Genomic DNA, 27651 nt, shown 5'->3' on the forward strand with positions numbered 1-27651 from the left:
GTCGTATTGAAAATCGGAACGAGCCTGATCCTCGTGGTTCTGTGGTTAGCGATGTCGGTCGGCTAGCTCTCCCACACGGTTGTGATGTCGGGTTCGATCCCGATCAGGTCGAGGATCTTTTCGAGCTGGAAATTTTCTTAACTCAGCACTGGGACACGGTGTATCGTTGTACTTATCCTACAACATGCAAAATGTTGCAAAAACAATATCGATAATGAATTCTCTCAACTCATAATCTAGTTGATCGAGACGGCATTAGCCCTCCAGGCTAGCGTGTGATGTTGTTTATTGTTCTGTTGCGGTCCGTTTAGGGTGCAGTTCATTTGGTTTCGTTCCGGTTCGGCTCCAAGTCCGGTACGGTCTATAATTTGGGAATGATGGTTGCCAATGATTTCAATAGAACGTTTTTTTTTTGTGAAAGAATCAATCATAAACTCATATATGCATGTTAGAAACTGTTTGATTCAAAAAGAACAATTCAAAACAAGTTTTACTATTTATTTTACTATTTATAACTATTTTTAATTTGATGTATTTTTTAATTAAACAAATTGAGGATTAAAAAGTGACACACAAGGCTGACTTTACAGTTTTCCTAACCAATGAAATATTTATCGAATTCTAACTCTGCTTCAGGGGTTGCGATGTTTAGTGTTGAGAAATCACCATTTGTGATTGGACGCACATACGCATTATACTAAAAGCAAAGCCTTGGTGCCGATTCGGAGCTTGACCTTCTGTTTATTTATACACAGACTTCGCAGCCAACTGTTTAGGTTACAGGACAATTGCGGGGCTAGCGCTACGATCCTACTGACACTAACAGTCTCTCCCGAGCCGAGACTCGAACCTACGATGACTGGCTTGTTAGGCCAGCATCGTACCTCAAGACCACCTGGGAGACATATTTTTTTCAATAACGGGATTGTTAGTAGTTTAGGTATTTATGATAAATATTAGTATAATGATGTGTGTGTCATTATACTAATATTTATCATGAATACCTAAACTACTAACAATCCCGTTTTAAAAAATAAAATAAAATAAAAGCTTGACGAAATATGGATTTGATAAGCGACTGGAACTGATCTTGCGTTCAACTATGCAATCCAGGACTTTTTTGTACAGTTCTTGTCGTGTCAACTAAATTTGTTCTCTGTTCGAGTATGGAGCGTGTTTCTGTGACATTGATTTGCTGCATTCCAGAGGCGTGGTTAAGGAAAGCGGTCGCAAACTTTATTTGTTTTCAAATTGCTGAATCAATCACCACAGAATCTTGTACATTAGAGCTCTATAGTAGCTTGTGCTGAACGATTTCCATCTTATTAGAGTGCGCAAGGATCATTGACTTTGTTCTTTCTAAACATCCAGTTTGGATCACCGTGCCGATTCGTATACAAAAATACTCATACAAGAGGTATATTTCTGTGATATTGATATTACTGTTGAGCAATACTAGCAACATAGGAAAATTTTAATATTTTTTCAATTGTCATTTTTATTATTTTTTTTTTTGAGTCACGACTAACTTTTGAAAAAAAAGATTAGTTAAATTGGTAAATGGTAATGGATGATTAAAAATATTTTAAAAGCCAAAACAGTTTTGGATAAGTTGTAGACAAGATTTATTTCTTCAAGAAACAAAAAAAAAAGACTGCAAATACGCCTCAGTTGAAGTCGTGTCACATTCCAAACGTAATGTTCAAGCTATACAGAAATGTTGACTGTTTACACTTGCTAGAAACATATTTTTGTAATTTTCAACCTAAAGGACCACCTCGGAGAAAAATGAGGAAATCGTTTCAAAGAAATATCACACATTAATAACGTCCTACGACGATATAGGCAATGATTTTATGCTATTGACTTCAATATCTCAATCGAATTTGATAATGGTTCATTAAGTACAATAAGTTAGCCATCATGATAAAATTTTAAATGTCGACAATTTTTTATTCTTTCCTCTTTTTCGACTAAAATTTGCCTTGCCCAATTCTCAATTTTTGAAAAAAGAAGGTCAATTGCGTGAAATCAATGAGAATATTTTTCATGAGTGTCATCTTCATGAGTGCCATCAGGGAGAATAATTAAACTGGTAAATACAGGTTTTGTTCAAAATTGGAAAAAATGAAAGATTCTAGCTTTTCAACCATTCCTTTGAATTTTGATGCTCCTAGCAAAGATAACTTTTTCAGATCTTCAAATAAGTTTTCCCGTAAGCAACGAACGTGGAAGCGACGAACCCGGCGCGCAATTATTCTGCGGCGTTTTGACGCACTTCTACATTTACTAGAGGCCTCAAAACTTTTAGGAACGACCAGAGGAGTGCCTAGAACAAAAAGCTGGCCAAAATAAGAAAAAAGTTTTTCTAGGCTTTTTGGTGCCGCTATATTTTTTCTGCAGCTTGAATAAATGCTTTACGAAATGGAATCACTCGATTCAGTTTTAACTGCATTTGTGCTGTAAACATTGACTAAAATTATAACTACTCTTAGAAACTTTTCGTAATTAGTGATTTTTCTGTACTTTCAAGCTTTTGCAATATCAAAAAAGGTAAAAATTCCGTTGAATCCTATCATATAATCTTCGTGGGAATGGAAGTTCATCACGAGCATATTCTTGTTAATTTCTCATCCGGAAACGTCCGGATTGACATTTGCGACCCGATTGAAAAATGCTATTTTTAACAAATTTTGACGTTAAGAGCTTACGCGTACATGGGAAATAGAAAAAAATAAAATACCTGATGGGTCTCTGCCTCATGCTCAATAATGATTCAATAAAATCAAATTCATTTTCGCTTCACAATCAAATATTACCCAAAATATTGCTAAATAGCAGCGAAAATAATTTTGGCCTAGTTTTCACTCGAGTTACTCCTCTGTAGAACGGTTAAAAAAGTTAAAAAAGTTAAAGACCGAATATCTAGAGACTTCGCGTCGATACCTTTCATGGGGTCGCATTTTCTACAGATTGGTTATAACCGTTATAATTTTCGGTATAAAGAGGGTCCTTCACGAAGAAACGATAGAAGTGGCGAGACGTTAACGTGGACTCAACTCCAGTAGTTTTCGTAAAATCGTGTAGTCAGCTGAGATAAATCAATGGGAGATACGTTTCGGTAGTTGCATAATGACTTCATAAACAGATGTCCGAATGTCACGTCGATACCTTCCATGAGTTCGTGTTTTCTACAGATAGATTATCAACGCGATGTAGTTTTCGGTATAACCTCTTGGAGGAAACAATAGAAGTGTCGAGACGTTAACGTGGATAGAACTTTCGTAGCTCTCGTAACATTGTGTAGTCGGCTGAGATACACCAATGGGAGACTCTCTTCGGTAGTTGCATGATGATTTGTTGAGGGAATGTTCGAATATTTTAGTCTGTATTAATTTAATCGCAGTTCCGGTATTCTCGCGTGCCCTTTTTTCGGTGGTATATCAAACAGAACGAGTTCGAATCGCGTAATAATTTTCGCGGAGGTTAATATGAACTTGTGGGCGCGATATTTGCTATGAACCCGGTACCCGAATTCAGCGCGTCGTTTACCAAAACGAAATCTGATGCAAACCCTACCCTTTTCTCCAACATCCCAGTGATTTCTCGTGGAAGTGCAGAGGTGTTCTCGGCTTCCAATAAAGCGAGTATCACGTCAACATATTCCCATACACACTCCTTCTTTGACCTGCATTCGGATGTGGCCGGCGCTGGTATTGCCTAACATAAAGATAAGATCACCAGTTTTTACACATTGAGGATGAATGTTAGTCCCAAGCATCACCCATTGGTTCTCTGTGTAATTACAGCTGATCTGGCAATAACGGAGTAGCAACCGCGGGCGGTCAATCATGCTCATGCTCATGCTCATGTAGAACGGTTAAAAAAGTTAAATTTTTTTCATTTTTCCAGTTAAAGTTTAGAAAATTTTTCTTCGCTTCTGTCGACCAGTGCAGTGCTATCAATTACCAATTGTCAATTGAAAACGACCGTGCTTACTCTACTGATTTTGATGATGTTAACGGACAATCTGCTGTTGCTATGCCAAGACGTGAAATTTCAGCTCAATTGGATTTTTTTCACGCTCGTAGTGATCAAAGGTTTATTTTTTTGACCGATGAAAAAAATCGAAGCTCAATTCGTTTCTATACATTCCATTGGCACCGTAATCGATCGGCTGCATCATGAAGAGTTGGTTGTATGTGCAATTTATGCAAGTGTTAGCTTTGCAATTTCCCTATTCAATGTTTTACAGGGTTAGGGTCTCTAGATAACATTAGAAAATCTGGAAAGTGTTCATAAGTTAAGGAAAAAAATATTTTTTTCTCATGAAACAATAAGTAACTCATCGGAAAACAGTATAAAACTACGCTTTAGCGGATATTTTTAAATTTTTAATTGGCAGAGCAAAAACAGCTTTTTCCTTCGTGTTGGATTCGATTCTCTTTGCTTTAAATTGGAAATGCTCTCTAGTGTCTTTTATCTCTGCTTTTTTATACTGAGAGGCGTCCTGAATTGTTGAATTGCCATCACCGCTTTTAGCTTTATCGGTTTATCAACGTTTTTCATATTTTAGCGTAACGTTCTGTTATGCAAATATTTATTTTATTTCTTGAAAAATTCTACATGATTTTTGGAAAAAAAAAACTGTTCCCTTTTGAACGATTTATGCAAGACAATCAGAAAAAATCACTTTTTTTCGAGTTTTTAAGTCACTTTTTGGTCACTTTTTTCATACTTTGAAGTCACCTTTTGGAAACTTTTTTCGAAATTTTGGTCACTAAAGTCACTTGTTCTTACCAGTTTGACCACTTTCAGCCCTGCAAATGTTTATTGTCATTCTCTTAGCTCGCACCACTGAAAAGTCGACGCACAGAGCAAGCACTCACACATACGCGCAAAAGCTATGCCGGCATTACAAATTTCACAAATTTCAATTTCAAGCGTAAAACACTGCGTTTTTTACCAAACCTTAACTTTTCTCACATAAACAAAGCATCACACAGCACATCTTTATACTTTTTAACAGGTTTGGCCTTATTTAACACTTATAAATCAATAACTTGAACGGGGAAGTTTCGGGACACGTGTTGTCAATTAGCCGTGCTGACAGCTTCCTCCTTGTGGCGCTTACGTCAAAATCTCAGCCCAAAATCTGCCGATGAGCACTTAGCAAGCAGAGAGCACTAAACCGCTGTTCAATCATTGTTGACCTCAGCCAGGTTTTCAGCTGACGTAATGTGCTGAACGAGCGTTCAATCGTGCATGTTGTACACGGTAGAGCAAGTGCAATTTTAAATGCTTTCTCAGTCACAGGGAAGAAAGAACGGACTTCAGCAAGCAGGTTTATAAGATCCAGCTCTTCCAAGTTCTTACGGTCTGCTCTCATGCTGCTGCAATGTTGATCCAGACCTCCACCTCTCCAACAAAATTGTCAACTTCGTAAAAAATTACGAAAGCTTCGGTGTTGTGGTTTTACGTTAGCGGGATGCAGCAAGGACAACGCGTAGGCAGGTGCACTATCTTCACCGAACCGTGTTTCCAGTGAGGTTACAAAGTAATTAAAGTAAGGAATTGTCACAGCTCGGTTCCAATACTCCAAGCTAGTTGATGCAGGCGGATTTGTCCGGTATATTTGCCGCTGCAATGTCTTTGTTGGATCAACTGAAAAACCTGTGCAATTCCACGCAACATGGGGCTAGCATTCCAATCAATTATTTTTGATCTGGCTGATTCTTTACACAGATGTTTCTATGGGCTACAGATGTCGTTGTGTGCTAAAAGAGTTATTTAAAACAAAATTTTGCACCAATGTCAACAACAAGAGGTAGGGGGGGGGGGGTCAAAAAAAATTGACAGAATCTCCCCGTCCCAATAGGTCAACTAATGTTAGCTTCCATGAGCCTAGACTATTTTGATGTCTTGAAGGTGTAGCTTTTTCGGAAAGTTCGTAACCACCTCCACTACCAGACAGTATTACGTTCTGCTGTTATTATATATGTTAATGTTAATAAAACTGATGTCTTGAAGGAGAATATGATGGCACAGGCAACAGTACTGCACCGAGCAATGTATGAAAAGAGCGCTGGTTACTCGTCGTCTATCAGTGTAGAAAAACTCGAAATTCATTTTTGTGCAATCAAGCCAAATGAAAACTACATTGCCGCTGTTGACGCAGAGTGGAGCGTGGAACACAATCGAATTGCCGTTTGAATTGTCTTCTTTTTCTTCTTGTTTCGTATGGCAGCAAATATCAGAATTCAATATGATTTTTCGGGTGCCGCAAAATACGCTGCGCCGTCGGGGACAACAAAATGCGATGTTTATTTTTGAACTCTACACTCTGCTTTTTTCAGATTTATTCAAATAACTGAATATAGGGTATAAAAAAGACAATAGAAAACCAAAATGCTCCGTACAGATCTTTGAATAGGTAGTCAAACGAGCTGTACTGACGATTATATTATACTAGCTAAATGAATTTACTCCAATATGACAATACTAGTTGCATTCCGCGGTGGCGGTATAGAGGAAAACCAAATGCATTTCATCTTGATATTAGAGTTTCGACATTAGTATTTGTATTTTCCAATTGAATTTTTTTTTTTTGAATTAGCATTTGCAAGAAAATATTACTTTCCATAACCTTACTTGTAATGGAACAACGCTATGCAAACATTAATTGCTGAGGCTAATGTTGTGCATCACTCTAGCCCAGTTTATTTTCGAAGATAACGGACATATAACTTTCAAATATGGTATCTTCGTTGTTCTTTGGTATCTTGAAACTGATCAAATTTTTTCTGATTGATTCTGTATACTGATAAAATGTTTAAATTGACCTGAATTGAAAGTTAACATGTTCATAAAATTATGAATATTCATTTTCTACTAAAACTGTACTTCGTTATCGATATTTTTTCCACGAGCTTGTAACTGCAGGAAAAAAAAATGTGACATCTTTGCAACTTTGTGATCAGTGAGTGAGCCAACTTCAACAAGACAAATAGATATAGAAGGAAGTTTAATTTATAGTAAATCGTACTCAATTAAGTATTTTATAGAAGGTTGCCTTTTCGAGTAATAAAGAAAATTTGCTGTATAAGAATGAAAGGTATTCATCAATGGTCCAGAAACCAAATTTAGGGGGAAATTTGGGTCTATAGCAATATTTTAGGGTGACCAAAATTTTCGATGTTATCAAGTATATAACTTTTTGCCTTTCTCCTAGAAAGGTATAGCAATCACTTGTGTGTGTGTGTGTGTGTGTGTGTATGTGCAGATTTTTATTCTCACTCACTTTTCTCAGAGATGGCTACACCGATTTCCATGAAATTGATTGCAAATGAAAGGTCTTGTTGCCCCATAAGACCCTATTGAATTTTATTGTAATCGGATTTTTAGTTCAGAGGTTATGTTTAAAAATGTGAAAATCATGAAACATCAATATCTCAGAAACTACACAACCGATTTGAACAAAATTGGTCTCAAAAGAACGAGCTACCTAGAAAACTCTTAAATTTTGAATTTCATAAAGATTGAACTTGTGGTTCAAAAGTTATGAAAAGAAACGTGTTCTGAAGACTGTTTAATCTCACTCATGTTTCTCAGAGATGGCTGTACCGATTTTCATAAAATCAGTGTCAAATGGAAGGTCTAATTGCCTCATAAGACCCCATCGATTTGTTTTGCAATCGGACTCTTACTTTGCCTGTTATGTTTAAAAATGTGAAATCCAGCTATGCAAAGGAACATATTTCGAAGACTACTTGGACTCACTCACTTTTCTCAGAGATGGCCGACCCGATTTCCACAAAATTAGTGTCAAATGAATGGTCTAGCTGCCTCAGAAGACCCTATTGAATTTTACTGTAATCGAACTGTAACTTCATTTGTAATGTGCAGACTTGTGAAAATCACGAAACTTCATTATCTCAGAAACTACACAACCGATTTGATTAATATTATTATCAGATGAGCGGGCTAGTTAAGGGTTAACTGATGAATCATGATTGAACATGTGGTTTCAAAGTTTGGCTGCTCTACAAGTTCCCATTTCATTTGATTATAATCGAACTTAAGCAACCGTTATGTATTGAATTGCTAATAAAACAACGAAAGTCTACTATCTCAAAGATTACATGACTTATTCGAACATACTAGTGTCATACGAACGAATCATCTCTCGAACTTAAAAATAACAAACTTCATAACAATTTGATATGTGGCCCAAAAGTTATGGAAAGAAGAGAAATTCAAAGACTATTTAAAACTATACCTGCTTTGATCGATATATGTGGCCTCAACATAATTTAAATGTGGTTTCGTACTATTTGAACGTTCCAAGTTCATTGATTCCTTGCGGTTTGTTTGAAGTCTGCAAATGCACGACGAATCGGCCATAGGATATGATCAAAATCAAATAACAAATCGTTTGAAATGATTGGTTTTATCGAAATGACAACATCCTCGTCTTTTGGCTTCTGTACATCGCCTTAATTCTGAATATTGTGGCGCCAGCACTAAATTGAAGGTCGGCAGTCAGACTTCCGACTTCCGAACTTTCTTCCGACTTTACAAACACATAGAACAACTGCGTGTTCACACAATAAGAACTGCGGAATGATTTCAATGTATTTGTTTTTATAAACTGACTGACAGCGCAGTGGCGGCTGAGATGGTTGCAGTGTTGCGAGAACACCAAAAAAAAAAACATCGGAAGTAAGCCTGACTGCCAGTTTATCAGCGACATTTTTATAATTTTTATTTAAATGCACAATATATTCATATTGGGTGGTATTCTGTCATTATCAGCAGACTTTCTGGCATCAATCTGACACCGGAAATACCCATATTGGGAGGTATTTTTGGTTGTTTTCCAGAACCTAAAAGTGGTCGTCTTCAAATTCAAAATAGTGTCCAGGGTCAATGTTTGGTTTCTATGCATCATCACGTTTGCGGAAATATCCATATTGACTATTATTCGGTCATTTCCGACTGTTGCCTATAAGTTGCCATTTAGCAATTCAAAATGGTGCCTGAGGTCAATTGTTAGCTCCTTGCATCATTCTGGTTCCAGAGATACTCATATTGGATAGTATTTGTTTATTTTAGGCTGTTTTTCACAAACCGGTAGTCGCCATCTTGGATTTCAAAATGGTATTTAGGATACTTATTAAAGAAAAACTCATATTGGATGATATTTGGTTACTTTGGACTGTTTTTCAGAAGCCGAAAGTCGTCATTTTGGACTTAAAAATTGCCTGTGAAATCAATTTCTGTCATCTGGGCGTAATTCTGGTTCCGAAAACATTCATATTGAATGGTATTTGGTCATTTCCGGCTGTTTTCCAGACACCGGAAGTCACCATCTTAAAATTCAAGATTGTGTCTGTGATCAATTTTTAGCTTCTGTGCATCTTTCTGGTTCCAGAAATACTAACATTTAATGGGAATCGTCCATTTCAGGCTGTTTTCCAGAAACCGGAAGTTTCCATCTTACAATTCAAAATGTTGTCCGAAGTCGATTTGTGGCTCCAGTGCATCATTACGGTCCCGGAAATACCCATATTGGGTGGTATTTGGTCATTTGCCGCTGTTTTTCCGACACCGGAAGTCGCCATTTTGGATTCAATAATGGCATTTGGAGACAATTTCTGGATTTTGAACGGCATACTGGTTAAAGAAAAACTCATATTGGGTGGTATTTGGTCATTTTCTACTGTTTCCAGAAACCGGAAGTCGCCATCTTAGAATTCAAAATGCTATCTGTGGCCGATTTTAGCTCCTGTGTATTATTCTAGATCCGGCTATTATTATATTAGGTGGAAATTGGCCATTTTCGGCTGTTTTCCAGAAACCGGAAGTTGCCATCTTACAATCCAAAATGTTGTCTGAGGTCGATAATGGAACATATTTGTTACCACTAAAAACATTAACCTGCCAATATGGTTCCATTTAGTTGATTAGTTCGCGAGATGTGCAGAAATTTGTGAAGAAACATGTACTTCCAGAAGAGGGAGGGGCGTCAAACCATTATGGACATATTTGTTACCTCTAAAAACATTCACATACCAAATTTGGTATTTGTATTTTCTTGATTGGTTCTTGAGCTGTGCGAAATTTGTGTTTCATTTTCATGGGATCCCTCCCTTATAGAACAGGGAGTCGGGTTTCAAACCATTATGTACATATTTGTTACCACTAAAAACATTTACCTGCCAAATTTTGTTCCATTTGGTTGATTAGTTCTCGAGATGTGAACAAATTTGTGTTTCATCCAACTATTATGGACATAAAAAAAAAACATCCACATGCCAAATTCGGTTTCATTTGCTTGGTTTGTTCTTGAGTTGTGCAGAAATTTATGTTCCATTTGTATGGGACCCCTCCCTTCCAGAAGAGGGAGGGGTCTCAAACTATCATAGGAACCTTTATCGGCACCAAAAACCCCTACATATAAATTTTCACGTCGATCGGTTCGGTAGTTTTCGGGCCTATATGGATCAGACAGACAGACAGACTTGACTGCATTTTTATATGTAAAGATTACAATATCAATATTTTAGAACCTAAAGAGTGAATATACATTTATTGGATTGAAGCGTTCATGTAAACCTATTTTTACAAATAAAAAATTGAATGAGAAAGGCTGGGTATGACCGCTAGGTGGATTAATTTAGGTTTTTATTTTTGTAGATAGAAAACCTTGTTCTACAATTTTATAGCTCCAATAATTTTATGTAACTCTGTAAAAAAAAATTCTCTAAAACATTGCTATAGAGCTCTAGACCCAAATTTCCCCCTAAATTTGGTTTCTGGACCATTGTGAATGTTAAAGAGAATATTTTTCTTCTAAGATAGAGTGAGTCTCCTACGAAAGGCAAAAAATCGAAAGGCAGAATCACGAAAGGCAGAATCACGAAAAGCAGAATTACGAAATGGCAGATTCACACAAAGCACGAATGGCAGAATCAAAAAATTATCTATTTTCTTTTTAACAACACACACTCGCGGCCTTTGGCCGACTCTATTGTCCAAGTGTATGCTGTCCTTACTCGCTGCCGCTCGTTCGGACTTAACTAAGGGAAAGAAAACCTGTTTGAATAATCCTAGAAAAACCAATAGATCAGTTGTTTGTATGCGAGAGGCCGCCGCTTCCGACAGCGGGTCGGCGGCCGGCTCGGACCGCGGAAACCACGGCGGCTTTGTGCCGCCTCGGTTCCTTGCCCTCGATTATGCGTCTTCGCCCATGAATTGTTTTATGGTCATTATAACCGACTTGTTGAGACTAGTGTAAGTTATATCTAACATCGAAAAGTTACTCTCCGCGATGCCGTGAGAGTCTTAAGGACCTGAGCCAAACCAGTTTGCGCGTTTCGGATCTAATAATTAGGCTTGATTTATACCTCCCATCAAAACTGGTCATTGCTGTGTGACCAGTTATTATGTGTGGTAACCAAATAATATTAAATAATAAATGTAGAGAAGCATCTTTGATACCGTGACCAGGATTCGTACCAATTTGCCTTCACGCACTTGGCTATCGTGAGTCAGGTTTTGCTACCAGTGATTCTGCCTTTCGTGCCCTTCGAAATTCTGCCTTTTGAAATATTCTGCCTTGTGTGTACGGTCATAGAGTTCTGCCTTTCATGATTCTGCCTTTCGTGCTTCTGCCTTTCGTGATTCTGCCTTCTGTGGCGAACCCGATAGAGTGCTGCAAATAAATAATCAAAATACAGACCCCGTTCGATTTTGGCAACACGCCAGAATTTTTTCTGTTGTCAAAATCGTACCATGCCAAAACGGTTCTTTTTTCATTACTTATTTGATTTTTTTAGTGGTCAAAGACGACATTAACAGTAGAAATGGCCACCAATGAACTAGTTTTAGTTCCAAGTCGTTTGAACTGTCGCTTGATGAATTTGGGCTTTCGACCTAGATACTTGATATTACCACCCGAACCAAAATACTTTCCTTTTGGAAGATGTTGAGCTTAAATTGGTTAAAATAAATCAAGCAAACTACAAAAGTAAAACGAGCTCAAATCAAACATAGCTTCAAAATAAAAATATAAAATTATTGTAGTCCTACGTCAACTATGCGGTCGTGTCTCGGATACCACCTTCCAACTATTTGGAAATATTTACCAACCAAAGCATACAAATAATTATTCATTGCTTTCGATGAACTTGCCCAATACTAAAGAGTGTGATTTTTTGCAATGAGTTTCTGAAATTCGTCACATGATGATCGAGATTTTGACTAACAAATCAACTTTTAATCGCGACTTTTTCATCAATTCACAATAGGGGATGTCCTTCCAGTGGTGCGGTACTGTCAGGAAAGCACAAAACGTACTCAGTAATATTAGAAAATCCTGGCTGTTTGGAAACTTATTTTCTATTTAGAGAAATTTCAATGCAAAGCTCTATTTATGATTTTTTCAAGGAGTATCCGAAAACGGTACAAAATGGCAAAAAGACGGGACGGTTAAAAACAGTCGAAAAAACGGTACTGTCCCGTTCAAAACGGTGCGTCTGGTCAGCCTAATACAAACAGAAAATACTTAGTTCGTTGAGCCATGTCGAGTGGTATATCATATACCGTATATGACATTCGGCCCGCTAGACCACGATTAGAACTTTGGTTTTGACAGTGGAAATAATCTGTGTCAAATTTAGTTTCTGGGCGGTCTCATAAAGTTAAGTTAAATATCATTTAGACGAAGTATATTTTGGAACAGATTTGAATACCAACAAAGCGAATTTTAACCTAATCAGTTTAAATTTCTCAGTCAGTTAAAAAATTATCAGTTGGTTATTTATTCCATTGCGAAGTTCTCAAATTTCATGTTAGGCTCACCTAGAAGGAACATATATGATTATTTTTGTTGTACGGACTAGTAATATTTTCAATATTTACTTCCCAAATTGAGTAGAGTTCAATGGAAACATATAATTCTTTTTTTTTCGATTTCGTAGAAACATAGAAATAATATATACTGTAGTAGATGTCAGCATACCATTCAAGAAACAGAGTTAATACATCTATTCAGAATTAGTTATATTCATTTTTATCTTCGGTATACGTCATATTTTGAGTGAAGGGAAAAAAACTTGAATAATTTTAAAATTATACACCTACTCTTGATTTACGTTTACTTTGACCCGTTTGCATTCATATACGTGCTCGTACCCCTTCAGTAGGTTTCCAGATTGAATAGACAACATTGGAATTCTTGACACGTACAGTCCGCTTCATTTTTATTGGCGCTCGGACTTGTTACAGCATTGAGGGCCACTTTCCATGCCCGGCAGACTAACAATTAATTTCAATTGTGTCAGTATTACATTAATCTTTTTGTTTTAATTACAATTACATTTGAGAAGCACAAATACAAGTGATAAACTATATATTTTTAAAATGATGATCAACTACTGAACTATACAATTTTTATAAAACATATTTTTGTTTAAATAATAAAACATCAAACTCCTCATACTTTTTGAGCCAAACCAAACCAACAAATGTTGTTGCTCTCGAGTATTTTCCGAATGAATTCAGCAGACATGATTAGAAACTTTGTAAAAATGAAGTTTTGTACGAATATTTTCGAATTTCCTTGATTTTTACGCGAATTGCGGAATCGCGTAAAACGGGATTTTATCGTAGTTTTCAATACTTTTCAAATGCAAATGAAATTGTTGGAATTGTATGTTCCAATCGCTTAAATAATCCTTCACCATTTACCATCACCGGTACCCGAGAATAATCTTATTATTGTTGCATTCCCGATCAAACGATTATAACAAACGGGTAACACAAATATATCTGAACTTGATGGGAATAACAAAGCCTGTAATATTCTTAATATGCCAGAATGATAAAAAGTACAGAATTATATCAAATTCTGTTATCATACACTCAAATGTTCAAAAGTGTGTTTTTAAAGCATATTTATAACAACATTTGTTATTCAATTAACAAAATATTGTACATTCTAAAAACCTTACAAATAAGTTATAAGTTATCTTTATCTATCTTCGATATTCACCGAATAATCGTGACCGGCATAATATTGCAAGAGTAAATTCCTAAAATTTCAAATTTATAGAAAATTATGTGCCGGTGAATGCTTGTGAATTTTTAGTCCGTATATTAAGATTTATTTAGGACCTTTTTTACATTTAAACATTGCTTGATATTTTTTTTTTCATTCTTACTTAACAAATAATATTACGTATACTAACTTCCTTCGTAATACAGTGAATGTAATTGTTACTTACTTTACTTATTTTACTTTGTTGGCTAACGGACCGTTCACCGGTCTAGGGCCGAACGAATTAGAGCTGTCCAGCTTTTTCTGTCTTAGGCAGCCGTTCTCCAATCTTCTCGTACACCAGCAGATCGTGCATCTTCTTCCACCGCGTGCGAGGCCTACCACGGAGTCGACGGCCTCTTCCTAGTTCTCTACTGAAGATAGTTTTGGCGGCTCTCTCGTCAGGCATTCTGGGTACATGTACAGCCCACTGAAGCCTGCTCCGCTGTATTACCTTCACTATATCAGCATGTTTGTATACCTGGTACAACTCGTGTTTCATGCGTCTGCGCCACACTCCATCATCTAGTTTACTGCCAAGTATCGATCGCAGAACTTTACGCTCTAAAACTCCGAGCACCCGCCGATCAGCTCCCTTCGGCGTCCATGCTTCATGTCCGTAAAGGGCCACCGGGAGTATCAGCGTCCTATACAGCGCTAGTTTTGTGCAAGTTTGCAAACTACGGGAACTTAGCTGGTTACGTAGTCCGTAGAAGGACCTGTTCGCAGCTGCAACTCGTCGTTTCACTTCACGGCTCATATCGTTGTCACATGCCGATCAAATGATTATAACAAACGGGTGACACAAATATATCTGAACTCGATAGAAATAACAAAACCTGTAATATTCTGGATATGCCAGAATGACGAAAAGTACAAAATTATACAAATTCTGTTATCATGCACAAGAATATTCCAAAGTGTATCTTTTTTAAGCATATTTATAACATAATTCGTTACTCAATTAACAAAATATTGTATACTCTAACTAATTCTGATCTTTTTCTGCTAAAAACCTAAAACTGGCTATAATTTGTAATAAGCAGATTAAAATTTGGTCAAAAATAATTATTTGTCACTCTCCAATTTTAACATGGGGCAAACACGGGCAAACAACAACCATGATGTCAAATAAATTTGACCATTATGTCAGAAGGTCAAATATTTGACCATTAGACAAAGAGTGTACTCCAGGCTTAAGGGGTGGCACATGAGCAGATTATGAGTGCGCGATGCCAAGCATGATGGAAAGACCTGCTTGTTGCATTTTTTATTCTAGAGAGCTTAGTAAGCTTAGTAATGAAACTATATTACGTTAAAGTATAGTATTTTAGATGATTAATAACTTTGTGGAAGACACTGAAGAGCTAAAACAGTTATAGCTGCTTAAAGTTGAGTATGTCGAATCAAATGCAGAAAATCATATTTTCTTCCAACACCGCCAGTGTACCGGCGTCTTCCTTTTTTGCCACTGGAGCAGTTGTTCACAGACGAAAAAACGACGCTCAACGTCGCACAGTGGAACACTTAAAATCATGAAATGATCAGGTTTGATTTCATAATTTATTAGCATTATTTTTGCACTGAAAACGTATCATATAAAAAATATCGCACGCTAGCCTGGGGGCTAATGCGGTCTCGATCAACTAGATTAGTTGAGAGAATTCGTTATCGATATTGTTTTCGGCACATTTTGCATGTTATAGGATGAGTACAACGATACACCGTGCCCCAGTGCTGAGTCGAGAAAATTTCCAGCTCGAAAAGTTCCTCGACCTGATCGGGAATCGAACCCGATATCACAACCGTGTGGGACAGCTAGCCGACGGACATCGCTAACCACAGAACCACGGGGACCACGAAAAAACGTATCATATAGTGATACCTAAAAAAAACTAATGAGTTCATTTGGATAATTTTTTGCATGGAGTAACCCACCTAAAAGTAATATATGACAATTCTTATAATAAAATTTAAATTTAGTCCAAATCAGCTCAAAATTCATCCAAATACTTGAATCACGCTTCAAAATGAAGCAATACAATACAAATTTCACTTGCTTTGAGTTCTCACTTTTGATCAGGTTTGACGTATATTTACTCCTATGAGCGTCCCAAAGCGTCGTTCGGAAATGGCTTGTCGGGTAAAGCTTAATACAAAAGCAAGCTGTTCCTCGGTTAAGCATGGATCCTCGTCGAACAATTACCCCGATTCAGCATCTTTGAAGGATTTTAGCTTTCCTTTAGGCGGACAGTTGCCGATATCGAGATTACCGTTTTCTAAGCGACAGAAGTTGTTTCACCTAGAGCCGCATTTTTGTAAACTTTTTAACGCTCGTTGCGCTTCAAAAGAACGGAAAGTTTTACCGCAAATGACGATCATTTGGCACAATACCATAGATTTTCACACAGCTAGCTAAAGGTATATGACATCACAATAAAATCATAAACGTGTCAAAGTGGTTTGTTTACCATATATACAATTATATAAAATATGGATTAGTAGGATATTACATACAAAGAGCAATTTCACTTTGAACAACATTGAAATTGATTTCGAGAAGAGTTATAATATGCAAATGGAAACCTAGAACCGTTATGTTAACAATGAGAACGTAGTATATCTACAGTACAAAAAAGCGGGGTTGTGAGGAACAAATCTTACTTCTTAACGGAAATTCTTGAAGAGCATACTAAAATGTATTGTTATGCGCATAGCGGTAGTACGATTCTATGGATTTGTATGAAACAGTGACGTAAAACTAAACAATGTTATAAGAAGACCTTTTAGTTGCCAGGTTGCAGTTTGCGAAATGGCTTTAACAAGCGCGTGATCGCAAGTTTGAATCTCCAAATAATCGGGCCACGCATGTTTGTTTTAAGACTTATTCAACGTAAGGTTCTTACCAAAAACATGTAAAACTTCTTGATAAAAAATAAGGTTGAAATTTGTTTTCAAGATTATGCCTGTCCCAATTATTCCATCAAAGCTTATATAAATGAACTTAAATATCGAGGATTGCCGTTGAATTTGGGTAAATCTCGCATAACACGAAATTTTACTTTGCGAAACTTAAGTTTCAGTCGACCTGTAGTAATCAAGAACGGACGCTATTGCTATGATAGGAATTGGAAGGGTAAAAGTATAAAAATCCGTCACTGACCACGGTGACAAACGTACCTTTTTATCTTTTTCCGTTATAGTCGTTAGATATTAGAGGTAAGCTCGGTCTCTGGCAACAACGATTGTAACATTGCCTCCTTTTTCCCTCTCTAACCGACCGTAGGAGCGCCTTCATCACTGTGTATATTTATTCACTGTGATAACGCAATTTTGAAGCATTCTTAATTCATTGTTTAGTAATAGAACTTGAAAAACGTGTGAAAATAAATATATCCTTTTTTGTACCTAATTGCAATACCTCTCAATGTGTTACTTTTATTGTTCGTTTGTCTCGGATTTTGACATGTTCGGTTGGCTCACAACATTCTCTTTGCATATCTCTCCCTCTGAGTATTGCTAGTGTGAATAAGGGGACAGAAATGAATCTGATCGTTGCATCAATACAAATGCAACGAGTGAAGTTTTGCTAACACATGCATTGCAGTTCTTGGTTGTATGTTCTCCTGCAAAAACACATACTAGGGAACTTATATATTAGAGAAATGACAAGACACTCACCGTTAAGGCAACTGTCAACATCAAAACGGATAACGGCAATGCAAAATTATACAGATCGCCCGTTTTGATGTTGACAGTTGCCTTAACGGTGAGTGTCTCGGCGTCTCTCTGGTGTATAGGCTGACTAAAACATACAAGCGTGTGGCCGTCATAATTTTTGTTACTTTTTAGTTATTACACAATAAGTGATAAAAAGTTGCACCAAAGTAATAAAATGTTCCCCGTTTGTGTTGGGTGTACCAGTTGTTTATCTAAGAGATGAAATTCTGTACCCACGAAGTGCTTTTATTTTATTGTTTTTCAAATGCTAACCAATAGAAATAGTAACACGCAAATGCATTTTTCGCCCCGGTTGCAAGCAAACAAGCAAATTGCGTGCGCCAAAATTTTTTCTCTTCATCATTTCGATATTTTTCCATAATGTTCACATCCATTCATTACATCAACAACAATATCGCACGCTTAGCCTTGGGGCTAATAGCGGTCTCGATCAATTTCATTCATTCCATCATTACTTTGAATTATTTTGAATTAGAAATAATGTACTTGTAAAGTTCACTTCTTAAGGGGTAATATCCACCAAATGCTCAGAAAAACGAAGCTTTTTTCATGATTTATTCTAAAGAACATATGAGATGTAAGGTATATAAATAACATATTATTGGATTAAGCAACTCTTGGCGAAAAAAAAATTATTGCTATTTTTTACAAAATGGCGACCGTGCAGTGATTGCCGCGAACCGCTTTTTTCAAAAGTTCTTCCGCGGCGAGCAGTAGAAGTCGTGCCCAACTCCACCTATAACCAAAACAAGAATTTTTTCATTATCTATATAAGTTTTGCTAGTGAAGTAGGGTAGAGCGGGGCTAGTTGGTCATTTTTGGTTAAAATGTTCTGTAGCTTTTTATAGGGAATGTTATGGCAAAAACTCATTAAATGAAAATGTTGCGTTAAGTCTGTAGTTTCTAGAAAAAATATGAACGACTCGAAATAGTCTACGATTTTGCGAATATTTCATGTTTCTTGAGTGGATGTCAAATTGGCCAACATGCCCCCAAGTTGGGGTAAGTCGGTCAGGGTGTGGGGTAAATTGACCATTTGTATTTCGGAAGGACAATTCAGTTATCCTTCCTCACTGCATTTACGGCAGCCTGTAGCTCAGTCTCAGTGGAAGTCTAACCTCTTCCGGCTTTTTGTTTATACGTTCGCTTTCCGAAATCCCAAATCATGAGAAAAGTACGCGGCACGTATCCTTCGCGTAAAGAGAGACTTTAGTTTCAATGGTTTTGCTAAGCAGAGCACATGCTGTTTGCGCTTGGTTTTAGTTTGCATCATGAAATGCGCCGTTCCTGGAATTGCATATACTTGGTTACTTGAATTCATTGATGATGTGCATAGGACCAACCAGCCCCGCTTGTTTGTGACCAACTAGCCCCTCATGTATTTAATATGAAATTAACTTGAAATATATGAACAAAAAATTTTGGCGAAAATTTGCTTTACACAACTTGAAGCTAACAAAAAGGACATTCATTATGCATTGAAGAAGTTTTATTTCAATTTGGATAGCTTTGTTTAGACAAAAAGTTTCAACTTGAAAACCGAGTAGAATTGATGGCCAATTTGGCACCAACCTGTATTTATTATACGTCCTAATTAAAACTGTACTTTATTTTGTCATTTAGATTCTCTGGTTATCTGCTACATGTCACCCGTATCGCACGATTTTTTTGATACGTAGATTCGGAGATATTCTCATTGACCAACTGACCCCGTAACCAACTACCCCCGCTCTACCCTACACATGATTATGTTTTTAGAATTTTTCTTCGCAAAATGGCAACGGTTTGGAAAAAAATTCTTTTCGACAAAAAAAACCGACTTTAATTGATTATAACTTTTGTTGTTGTTAATCAATCGCCGAAATCGTGTGTACTTCACTAGATAATCTAATGAAGAAGCTACAGTTAGAATTTCAAGTCAATCGGAAGTAAACTTTTTCAGTTCTACTGCTCGCGGATTTTAAAAACATGCTTTTGAGGAAAACGCGTTTAAAGATTCAAAATGCTATTCATCTTAAGAATCGGAATAATAAAGCTCCTCGTCCTTTTTTTATCTGATGCGCAGCCTTATGCATAGCCTCTTTCGCGATATCAAACATGCGATGCTCAGCGATTTTGACGCGGTTGGCGTCCAATCCCACACAAAACCTCCCTGTCAACCATTTTTAAGTACTTTTGAATATAACTCAGACGAAACTTGTTTTTTGAAAATGCTCGTGCTCAGCACTGGAACGGCCGATTTGGGAAAACTTGGAATTTTATTCAAGGGGAATAGTTGCTCTAAGTTTTGGTAAAGGTGCCACCCCTCTGGACCCCTCCCCGTTTTCGTGAGACGCAAATATGTCTGTGTTTTTTTTCTAATTTTTCAAACAGATTGAGCAAACAAATACGCAAGCAACATACGCCCAGTAAGAACGAAATCAAACCAAAGCGTTTAATGAGTAGAGAACGAAGTACATGAGCAGTGCATATGGTGCATAGATGAACCCGGGGCACAGTGGGGCGACTCCATATGAATGCTGGCCAAGCAAAATTCTGCGATTTAAGGAAAATTCATGATTTTAATATAATTTTGGGACGCTGAGCCCGAATTCAATAAAATTTTTTAGTTTTAGAAAACAAAATGTATGATGCTTAAAAGATTTTTATATGCCAGAATAAAACCATCAAAATATCATTCAGTTATTGAGAGAGAAAAAAAAATTCAATTAAAAAATATGTTTCGTGTTGCAAATCACTTATGATTTTTTTTATTTAATATTTTTTGATACAGTCATATTACATTACTACTTCTTATCGCATTCTTCTTTTTTGTGTTTATTTTCAATGAAGCTTTAATATTTTCAGGTTGTAGTTTCTAACGTCAAAATAATAGTTCATTATTTGGTCTGTAGAAATTAGCAAGCAATTCATTATGTCATGGTTCGGTTTACACGATTGTTTTTACGTGTGAATGATATAATACACACTTAAAACATATTTCTGGTACTCAGTTCTGGTGCTCCAGAACATATAGAACATAGTGCCAAACCCTGCCGTCCAAACTTTTAACCCTGTTTTTTGCCAAAAATACGTATTTTTTATTTCCGCCTTTTTTTGTATAACGATGAGATTATCCAATGATAAGGATTTGTTCTCCACTATTTTACAAACTTTTCCTTAGACGTCGTTAAGATTTAAGTTAGTCGGGGCTACAGTAACTTTTGTAACATTGTATTTAAAAAAGGGCTAAAAAACGCCGACTCAGTGCACTTTGAAAAATCATAGAAAATCCAATTTGCTAGTAATGCCCTAAAAATTTCAATTCTGTCATTTCAATAGTATACGGTATACAACTCTAGGAAAAATATAATCGAAAAAAATTCTCATTTTGAATTTTGGGTCCAGTGATTTCCCACTGGGTACTGCGAAGCTCTTGGCAAATTTGACTGGTAGTTGAATTTTTTTTTCTAGATACCTCTATGAAAGCGGATTTTCAACTCTTCTGCGTGTGAGGACCAAGACGTGAAACAAGTTAGACTTGCAGAATGATTTGAGTCTAAAAAACGCAGCCTCGTACTGCAAAACTTGTATCTGAAATTATTTTAGGGGGGCCGCGAAGCTCTTTGTGTTTAGCAAAAGGGGCCGCGAAGCCAAAAGGTTGGAAACCACTGGTATAGATGCAAGATTTTTTCTCCATTGTTCATCTCCAAAAAAAATATTATGTTGAGGACAGAGCTGTAGATTATATAAAGAAGCGGTTCTCAACCTAAAGTGCGCGTGCCGCTACGGCAGCAGTTCTCAACCATTTTCTGTCCGCGTTACCCTTGGTAAATTTTCCTAGTGAATTGTTCCCCTGAGTTGGTTTGTTCTCGCAGAGTGAGAGACACTACACATGATCTATCATGTCGTGGTAGACTAGTTCAGGTTTCAAATTAAGCTATAGTTTGTCTGATTGCACCGGTTATGTTTTAAGAGCAACATTAAAAACCAAATGAAGTACTATGAAGAAAATTTGCTTTGTTCGCCTGATTTTTTTTTTCGCGTACCCCCTGAACGCCTTTTCGTACCCCAGGTTGAGAACCGCTGCTCGAGGGGTACGCGAAAGGTACGTGAAAGAAAAATGAGAACCGCTGCTCTAGAGGTACGCGAAAGCTTGCAGGAGGTACATGAAAGAAAAATCAGTAATTTCGAACGAAGCAATTTTTATTGAAATACTTCATTTGTTGTTCAAACTTGCTCTTAAAACATGACTGTAGCAATCAAACAAACCATAGTTCAATTTGAAACCTGAACTAGACTACCACAACATGACCTATCACTACTCTCCCCCACTCTGCGAAACATTCCAAACCCCAAACCCATTGATTTGGAAAATATCGCCAAGGGGTACGCAGACAAAAAGGGTTTAGAACCGCTGATATAATTGATAAGTTTACAGTGAAGAATCTTTATAAGAAGTTATTCTAAAAATATTTGTTTTATTTTGGAGCCCCCTCACTATCCTCGGACCCCGGGCCACTATAATCATGAATCCGACTCTGGTTAAGGACTACTCAAATTGAACTATATTAATTTTGCAATTTTATATTACGACAGTGCCTGGCTCTTTTCATTGGCTCGCTATGCCATGATCTCGACCATCGCGGAAAGAACAATAAATTTATGCTGGATACTGAATCTCCATTGGCAGCTATTTACAGTACATCTACAATGGAACATCATCATTTCAACCAGACCGTAACTATTTTACAACAGGTAAATTATTAGATTACCATGATTAACATGATTCATAGAAAAATACTAATATGTCCGATGGAAGCTAACCTTTTTTAGCTAATGCAACCACGCATAAAGCGTTTTATTTCCACCTGTTTCGCAGTGCACTTGTTGTGTTATTTTTCAACATTCATTTACATACAAACAAATGTTTATTCAAAATAGCCCACATTTTATTCTCGGTGTTATTGTTTTGCTTTTAGTTGGTCTCGAGCAAAAACATCATATCAAGAAGACTGGCATCTCTGGATCGATCTCATATAAATGACAAGCGTCAAACCAAACAGCGCACTCCATCTATTAAAGGTGGATGTTTGCTATGAAAGTGCTGGTAATTACATCGCTGCGAAGACAGAGTGTGCGTATGTGGTGGTCCAGTCAGTGCGTTCGGCTTGCGCTCGCATTACCAGCACACAGACTAGCATGCGTCAGTTCCACTTTTACTCAACAGACTGCACTGCCAAAATTGTCGCTCAAACTCAGGCAGAGTTCCCAGTTTTCTTGATATGATGTTTTTGTCTCGAGGTATGATGCTGGCCTACCAAGCCAGTCGTTGTATGATCGAGTGTGGGTTCGGGAGAGAGTTAGTAGTAGCGCTAGCCCCGCAATTGTCCTGCTCGTTGAACAGTTGGCTGCGAAGTCTGTACATAATAAACAGGAGGTGAAGTTCTGTATCGGAATGTGGCACCAAGGCCTTGCTTTGTTATTGATTTGGTTGGTTTTAATTCCTCAGTGCTTGGTGAGGTGGTAGCTATATTAAGACTGTAACCTAATGCCTCTTCTCCGCTTAGCTAGTATTTGATCAACCCCTTACACCATACAATGCACCATATATGGTTTAAATGTTGCTTATAAACCATGTTTTTTTATTATATAAATCGTATAAATTAATAACAAAAAATACAAAACAACCTTTTGCATTCGATAACTTGAAACGGTGAAGTAATAGAAACAGTCAGACGAAGGTTGGCATGTTAGCATTAAACATTCTTGAAATTGGCATAGCGTGTTGCTGTTGCATCAATATTCTAGGATGAGCATATTCAATCCTTTGCGTAACTAAACAAAACCTTAATAAAAAAATTTACATGATTCTCCTCTATTTAACCGTTGTTTGTCGAACGTAATATTCGAAGTGTTTACTTAATTTGTCAATAATATCTTGCAGCGGACCTATCAGTTTGTCAAGCCAGCATATATCAACTTGCATTGATTACATCCATAGTATATTGTTTATTCCAGGAAGGTCACAATATTTTTAGTAAACTTAGCAGCACCGAGTACAAACAAGTTCTGAGCCTTATTAAGCATTGTATACTTGCTACCGATCTTGCATTATTTTTCCCTAACAAAGAAAAGCTTAATGCTTTAGTGGATAACGAGACGTTTTCGTGGACCATCTCAGAGCATCGAATGCTAATTCAGGCTATAGCGATGACCGGAGCTGATTTGTCTGCATCTGCGAAACCGTGGGAGGTTCAAACAGAAACTGTTAAGGTTTGAGTAACTATTTTTTTATTGATTATAACATACAAAAACGTGTTGTTCTTTGATAGGTAATATTCGCAGAATTTTACGATCAAGGCGACGAAGAAAAACGAGCAGGTCGTAAACCAATTCCCATGATGGATCGGGACAAGCCAGGAGAGCAAGCAGCGTCGCAACTAGGTTTCCTAACGGGAATTTGTATTCCATGTTATACGCTTCTTCACAGGTTGATTCCAGAAACGAAACCAATGCTCAATATGTGCAACGAAAACTTGTCAAAGTGGCAAGATATCGCCAAAGGAATACGTAAATTCGACCAATAAAAGAGTACTTAATGTATATCTATGTAGGAATGTATGTATCATTGTTTCCTGTAAACTAGTAGTCAATATGTAATAAAAATAAGTTCTAAGCTGCATAGTGTTTACTCTTTTTATCGCCATATCGAGGAATCTGTTATGCTATAAACTATGGCCACATGTTATTTAGTGAATCGGAGAACTTTGTATTACCGGAAATAAAACTGCTGCTTTTTTTTGTATTTATTTATTTCCTATAATTTATCTGACCCGAGTCTTAATTATTATAACAATGTTTGAGTGTCAAGTTTATGAAATGTTCGTTCTTTTTACTTTCTGCACGAATTTATCCAAGGGTTCGTTGAAGTCGAATAGATGTTCAACACGAGTAAAAGTTCGAATACAGGCGGTGATGGGCTCATTATAGCCAAACGATGTACGATGGTATGGCGTCTGCAGAAATCCAATTGAACGCAAAGCGCGTTGTGAAGCTCGAAAGTTGACAAGAGACAAAAGCTTCGGTGAGTCGATTTCTCCGCAGAACAGTTTGGCTATGAACACTGCTTGATGCAATCTCCGGTGGTGCTCGAGAGTATCCATACCAATCAAGCGACTGCGGTCTGGATACGGTGGTAAGTTAGCGAGATCACGCCAAGGAAGCTCCCGTAGTGCAATGCGGATGAATCGTTTCTGGATGCGCTCAATCCGCAGGTTTCAAGTTAGCTGATAGGGAAACCAAACCAGGTTACAATTCTCAATCAGTGGACGTACTAATGAACAGTACAGGGCCTTTAAGCAGTGTGGATCTTTAAAATCGCGGGCGACTTTATAAATGAAGCCGAGCTGGCGTGTAGCTTTTGAAATCATCGTAGCGTGATGCAGGTGGAATGTAAGTCTACTGCCAAGTAGAACACCAAGGTCCTTTACATGATCGACCCTCTTCAGTTCCAAACCGTCGATGCGATAGTCGAAGAGAATCGGTTTTAGGATACGATGGAATGTTATAACTTCGCATTTAGAAATACTAACCACGAGCCAGTTCTTTCGACACCAGTAGGAAAACACATTCAAAAATTCTGGTAAACGGCGGCAGTCTTCAATAGTCCGGACTTCCAAAAACAATTTCAATTCATCTGCATACACCAGCTTGCAGTCGTCACCGAGCAGCAGTGCACGTCATTGAAAAACAGTGCAAATAACAAGGGCCCCATGTTGCTTCCTCGGGGAACTCCTGACTTGTTGGTGAATTGCGATGATTTAGTTGAACCGAGTTTTACCCGTAGAACCCTTCTACGAAGATATGAGCTAAGCCATTCAGCGAACTGATGCGAAGCACCTAAGCGCGAGATTTTACACAGGAGTATTGTTTGGTTTAAACGATCGAAAGCTGCTTTAATATCGGTGTAAATCGTTTCTACCTGAGCTTTCTGCTCCATCTGCGAAATACACGATGAAGTGAACTCTAATAAATTGGTGTAAACAGAACGGCCCGGCATAAATCCATGCTGAGTGGTGGAGATATAGTGCTTAGTGCGGGGAAGCATGTAACCGCTTACTATGATCTCAAACATTTTAGACCCAGCAGAGGCTAATAACGCCACGATAGTTTCGAACGTTTTGCCGGTCACCGGATTTAAGCACGGGAAACATCAGCGATTGCTTCCAAACAGCAGGAAACTTTCCTTGAGCAAAAGACTTGTTGGAAATGTAGCATAACGGAACTGCAAGAGCGGTGGCATAACGACTAAAAACAACAGCAGGAATTCCATCAGGACCAGCCGAATATGACCGTTTCAATTTTTTAGCAGCAGCCAATACCATATCGGTCGTAATTGAAAAGGTCCTCAAGTCAACTTAGCAGGAGGGAACATCAGATGCCGCTAGTTGAGCTTCTTCTCTTTCAACTCTTTCAGGTTCCGATGTTGCCTCATCACTATCGAAATATACATTCGTGGGTACGGAAGAGCATTTTCTTTTGGAGTTAACGAAGTTCCAGAAGCTTCTCGGGTTCCTTCGAAGGTTAGTTTGCACCCGTAACACATAGGACTTATACAGTGTGCTATTCAGATGACGGTACTTATCAGAGTAACGCTTGAAATTGCTTCCGTAGTCGTTTCAGTTCACGCAACCGAAGAGTACCCCAAGCGGGTGAATTAGGACGTTTAACAAGAGGCAAGTTGGAATGCAACCACTCAACAACTATATTGCAGAATCGGTCAGTCAAATCGTCAACGTCAGTGCACGCATACAAGCTTTCCCAGTCGAAATGCTGTGAGTAACCAGAAAATGTTTGTAAGTGGTCAATGTAATCATACTCACTTTTTGTGTGGACTCATCACAGCGACCAGAGATTAGATCTAATGTGATATTGCTCATGTGTTTTCTGTACTCCGTACTTCATATTAATGGCAGTATCACTAATGAAGTAAGTGATACGCTTATCATTCATATCCGTGCTGGTGTGTGAGTTTTACCCTCCCGTTTCAAACGTAGTACTCTACTATACCTAGCCTCTGTCCATCCTAACAATATCGTCTAATTACAATTCCCTGAAGAGAACTTTTATACGACACTTATCACCAGTTTTATTATAATGAGGACTTATCTTTGATAGAAGGAGAGAGTCAACAGGGGTACTATGGAATTCAGATTGAAGGAAGGATACGTGGTGGAAAGCCTGAGAATAAACCCATGCCTGATTCTACTAAGATTCGAATCCACGACCACCCGCTTATCAATGCGGACTTTGTAACCTTCGTTTGGTTTTTGAACCCCGAACAATCTGAAGAGTCGTTCTTCTCGAAAAACTATGTGCACTACATGCAGAAATGCAATGAAATGCCGCAGCATATGTAATATTACCGACACACAACAAGCGTCGGATATGGTTTGTGAGTAATCAATTTCGGCTGACATTCTGATGCAAGTTCAGCAGTTTTCTAATGCTGTTGATGCGCTCTTTAAAAAACTCGATAAATTGTAAAAAATAGTTTGCCTTTTAAAATAATCGATTCAAATCTATTTTATCAAATCGCTATTAGGAGACTATGAGAAAAACGTCATTTTTGCTTTCGTCCTATCTATTTGAAAAATACAAACAACCAAGGCATAAAGCAATTAAGCGCAAAAAAATTATTCTCAAATCTTAAGACATTAAGTGGATAAAGTTCCAAGAATTTACTAAAACATGGGCAGACGTGTAAGTACAATTTCTATAGCTTGATAAAAAAAATTTTACATTAAAACTTTTCTGTAATATGCAAA

General features: G+C 37.5%; 1 protein-coding gene across 12 annotated transcripts in view; it reads left to right on the forward strand.

Moving 5' to 3' along the window:
• The window catches only part of LOC129726999 (probable 3',5'-cyclic phosphodiesterase pde-5), a 109282-nt gene extending 84705 nt beyond the window's left edge, over positions 1–24577 (forward strand). For 10 of the 12 annotated variants that reach the window (XM_055684341.1, XM_055684342.1, XM_055684331.1 and 7 more), the window contains 3 exons: positions 22421–22579; positions 23843–24097; positions 24157–24574. In XM_055684341.1, the coding sequence (XP_055540316.1) occupies positions 22421–22579; positions 23843–24097; positions 24157–24411 (669 nt within the window). In that variant the 3' untranslated portion in view covers positions 24412–24574. Of the gene's footprint in view, positions 1–22420; positions 22580–23842; positions 24098–24156 lie in introns of all 12 variants that reach the window. The other 2 variants (XM_055684330.1, XM_055684340.1) reach the window with 2 other exon arrangements.
• The last annotated feature ends 3074 nt before the right edge of the window (positions 24578–27651 follow it).

Source organism: Wyeomyia smithii, chromosome 3 (genome assembly GCF_029784165.1).
Source record: "Wyeomyia smithii strain HCP4-BCI-WySm-NY-G18 chromosome 3, ASM2978416v1, whole genome shotgun sequence".
In the NCBI taxonomy this organism is placed as follows: Eukaryota; Metazoa; Arthropoda; class Insecta; order Diptera; family Culicidae; genus Wyeomyia; species Wyeomyia smithii.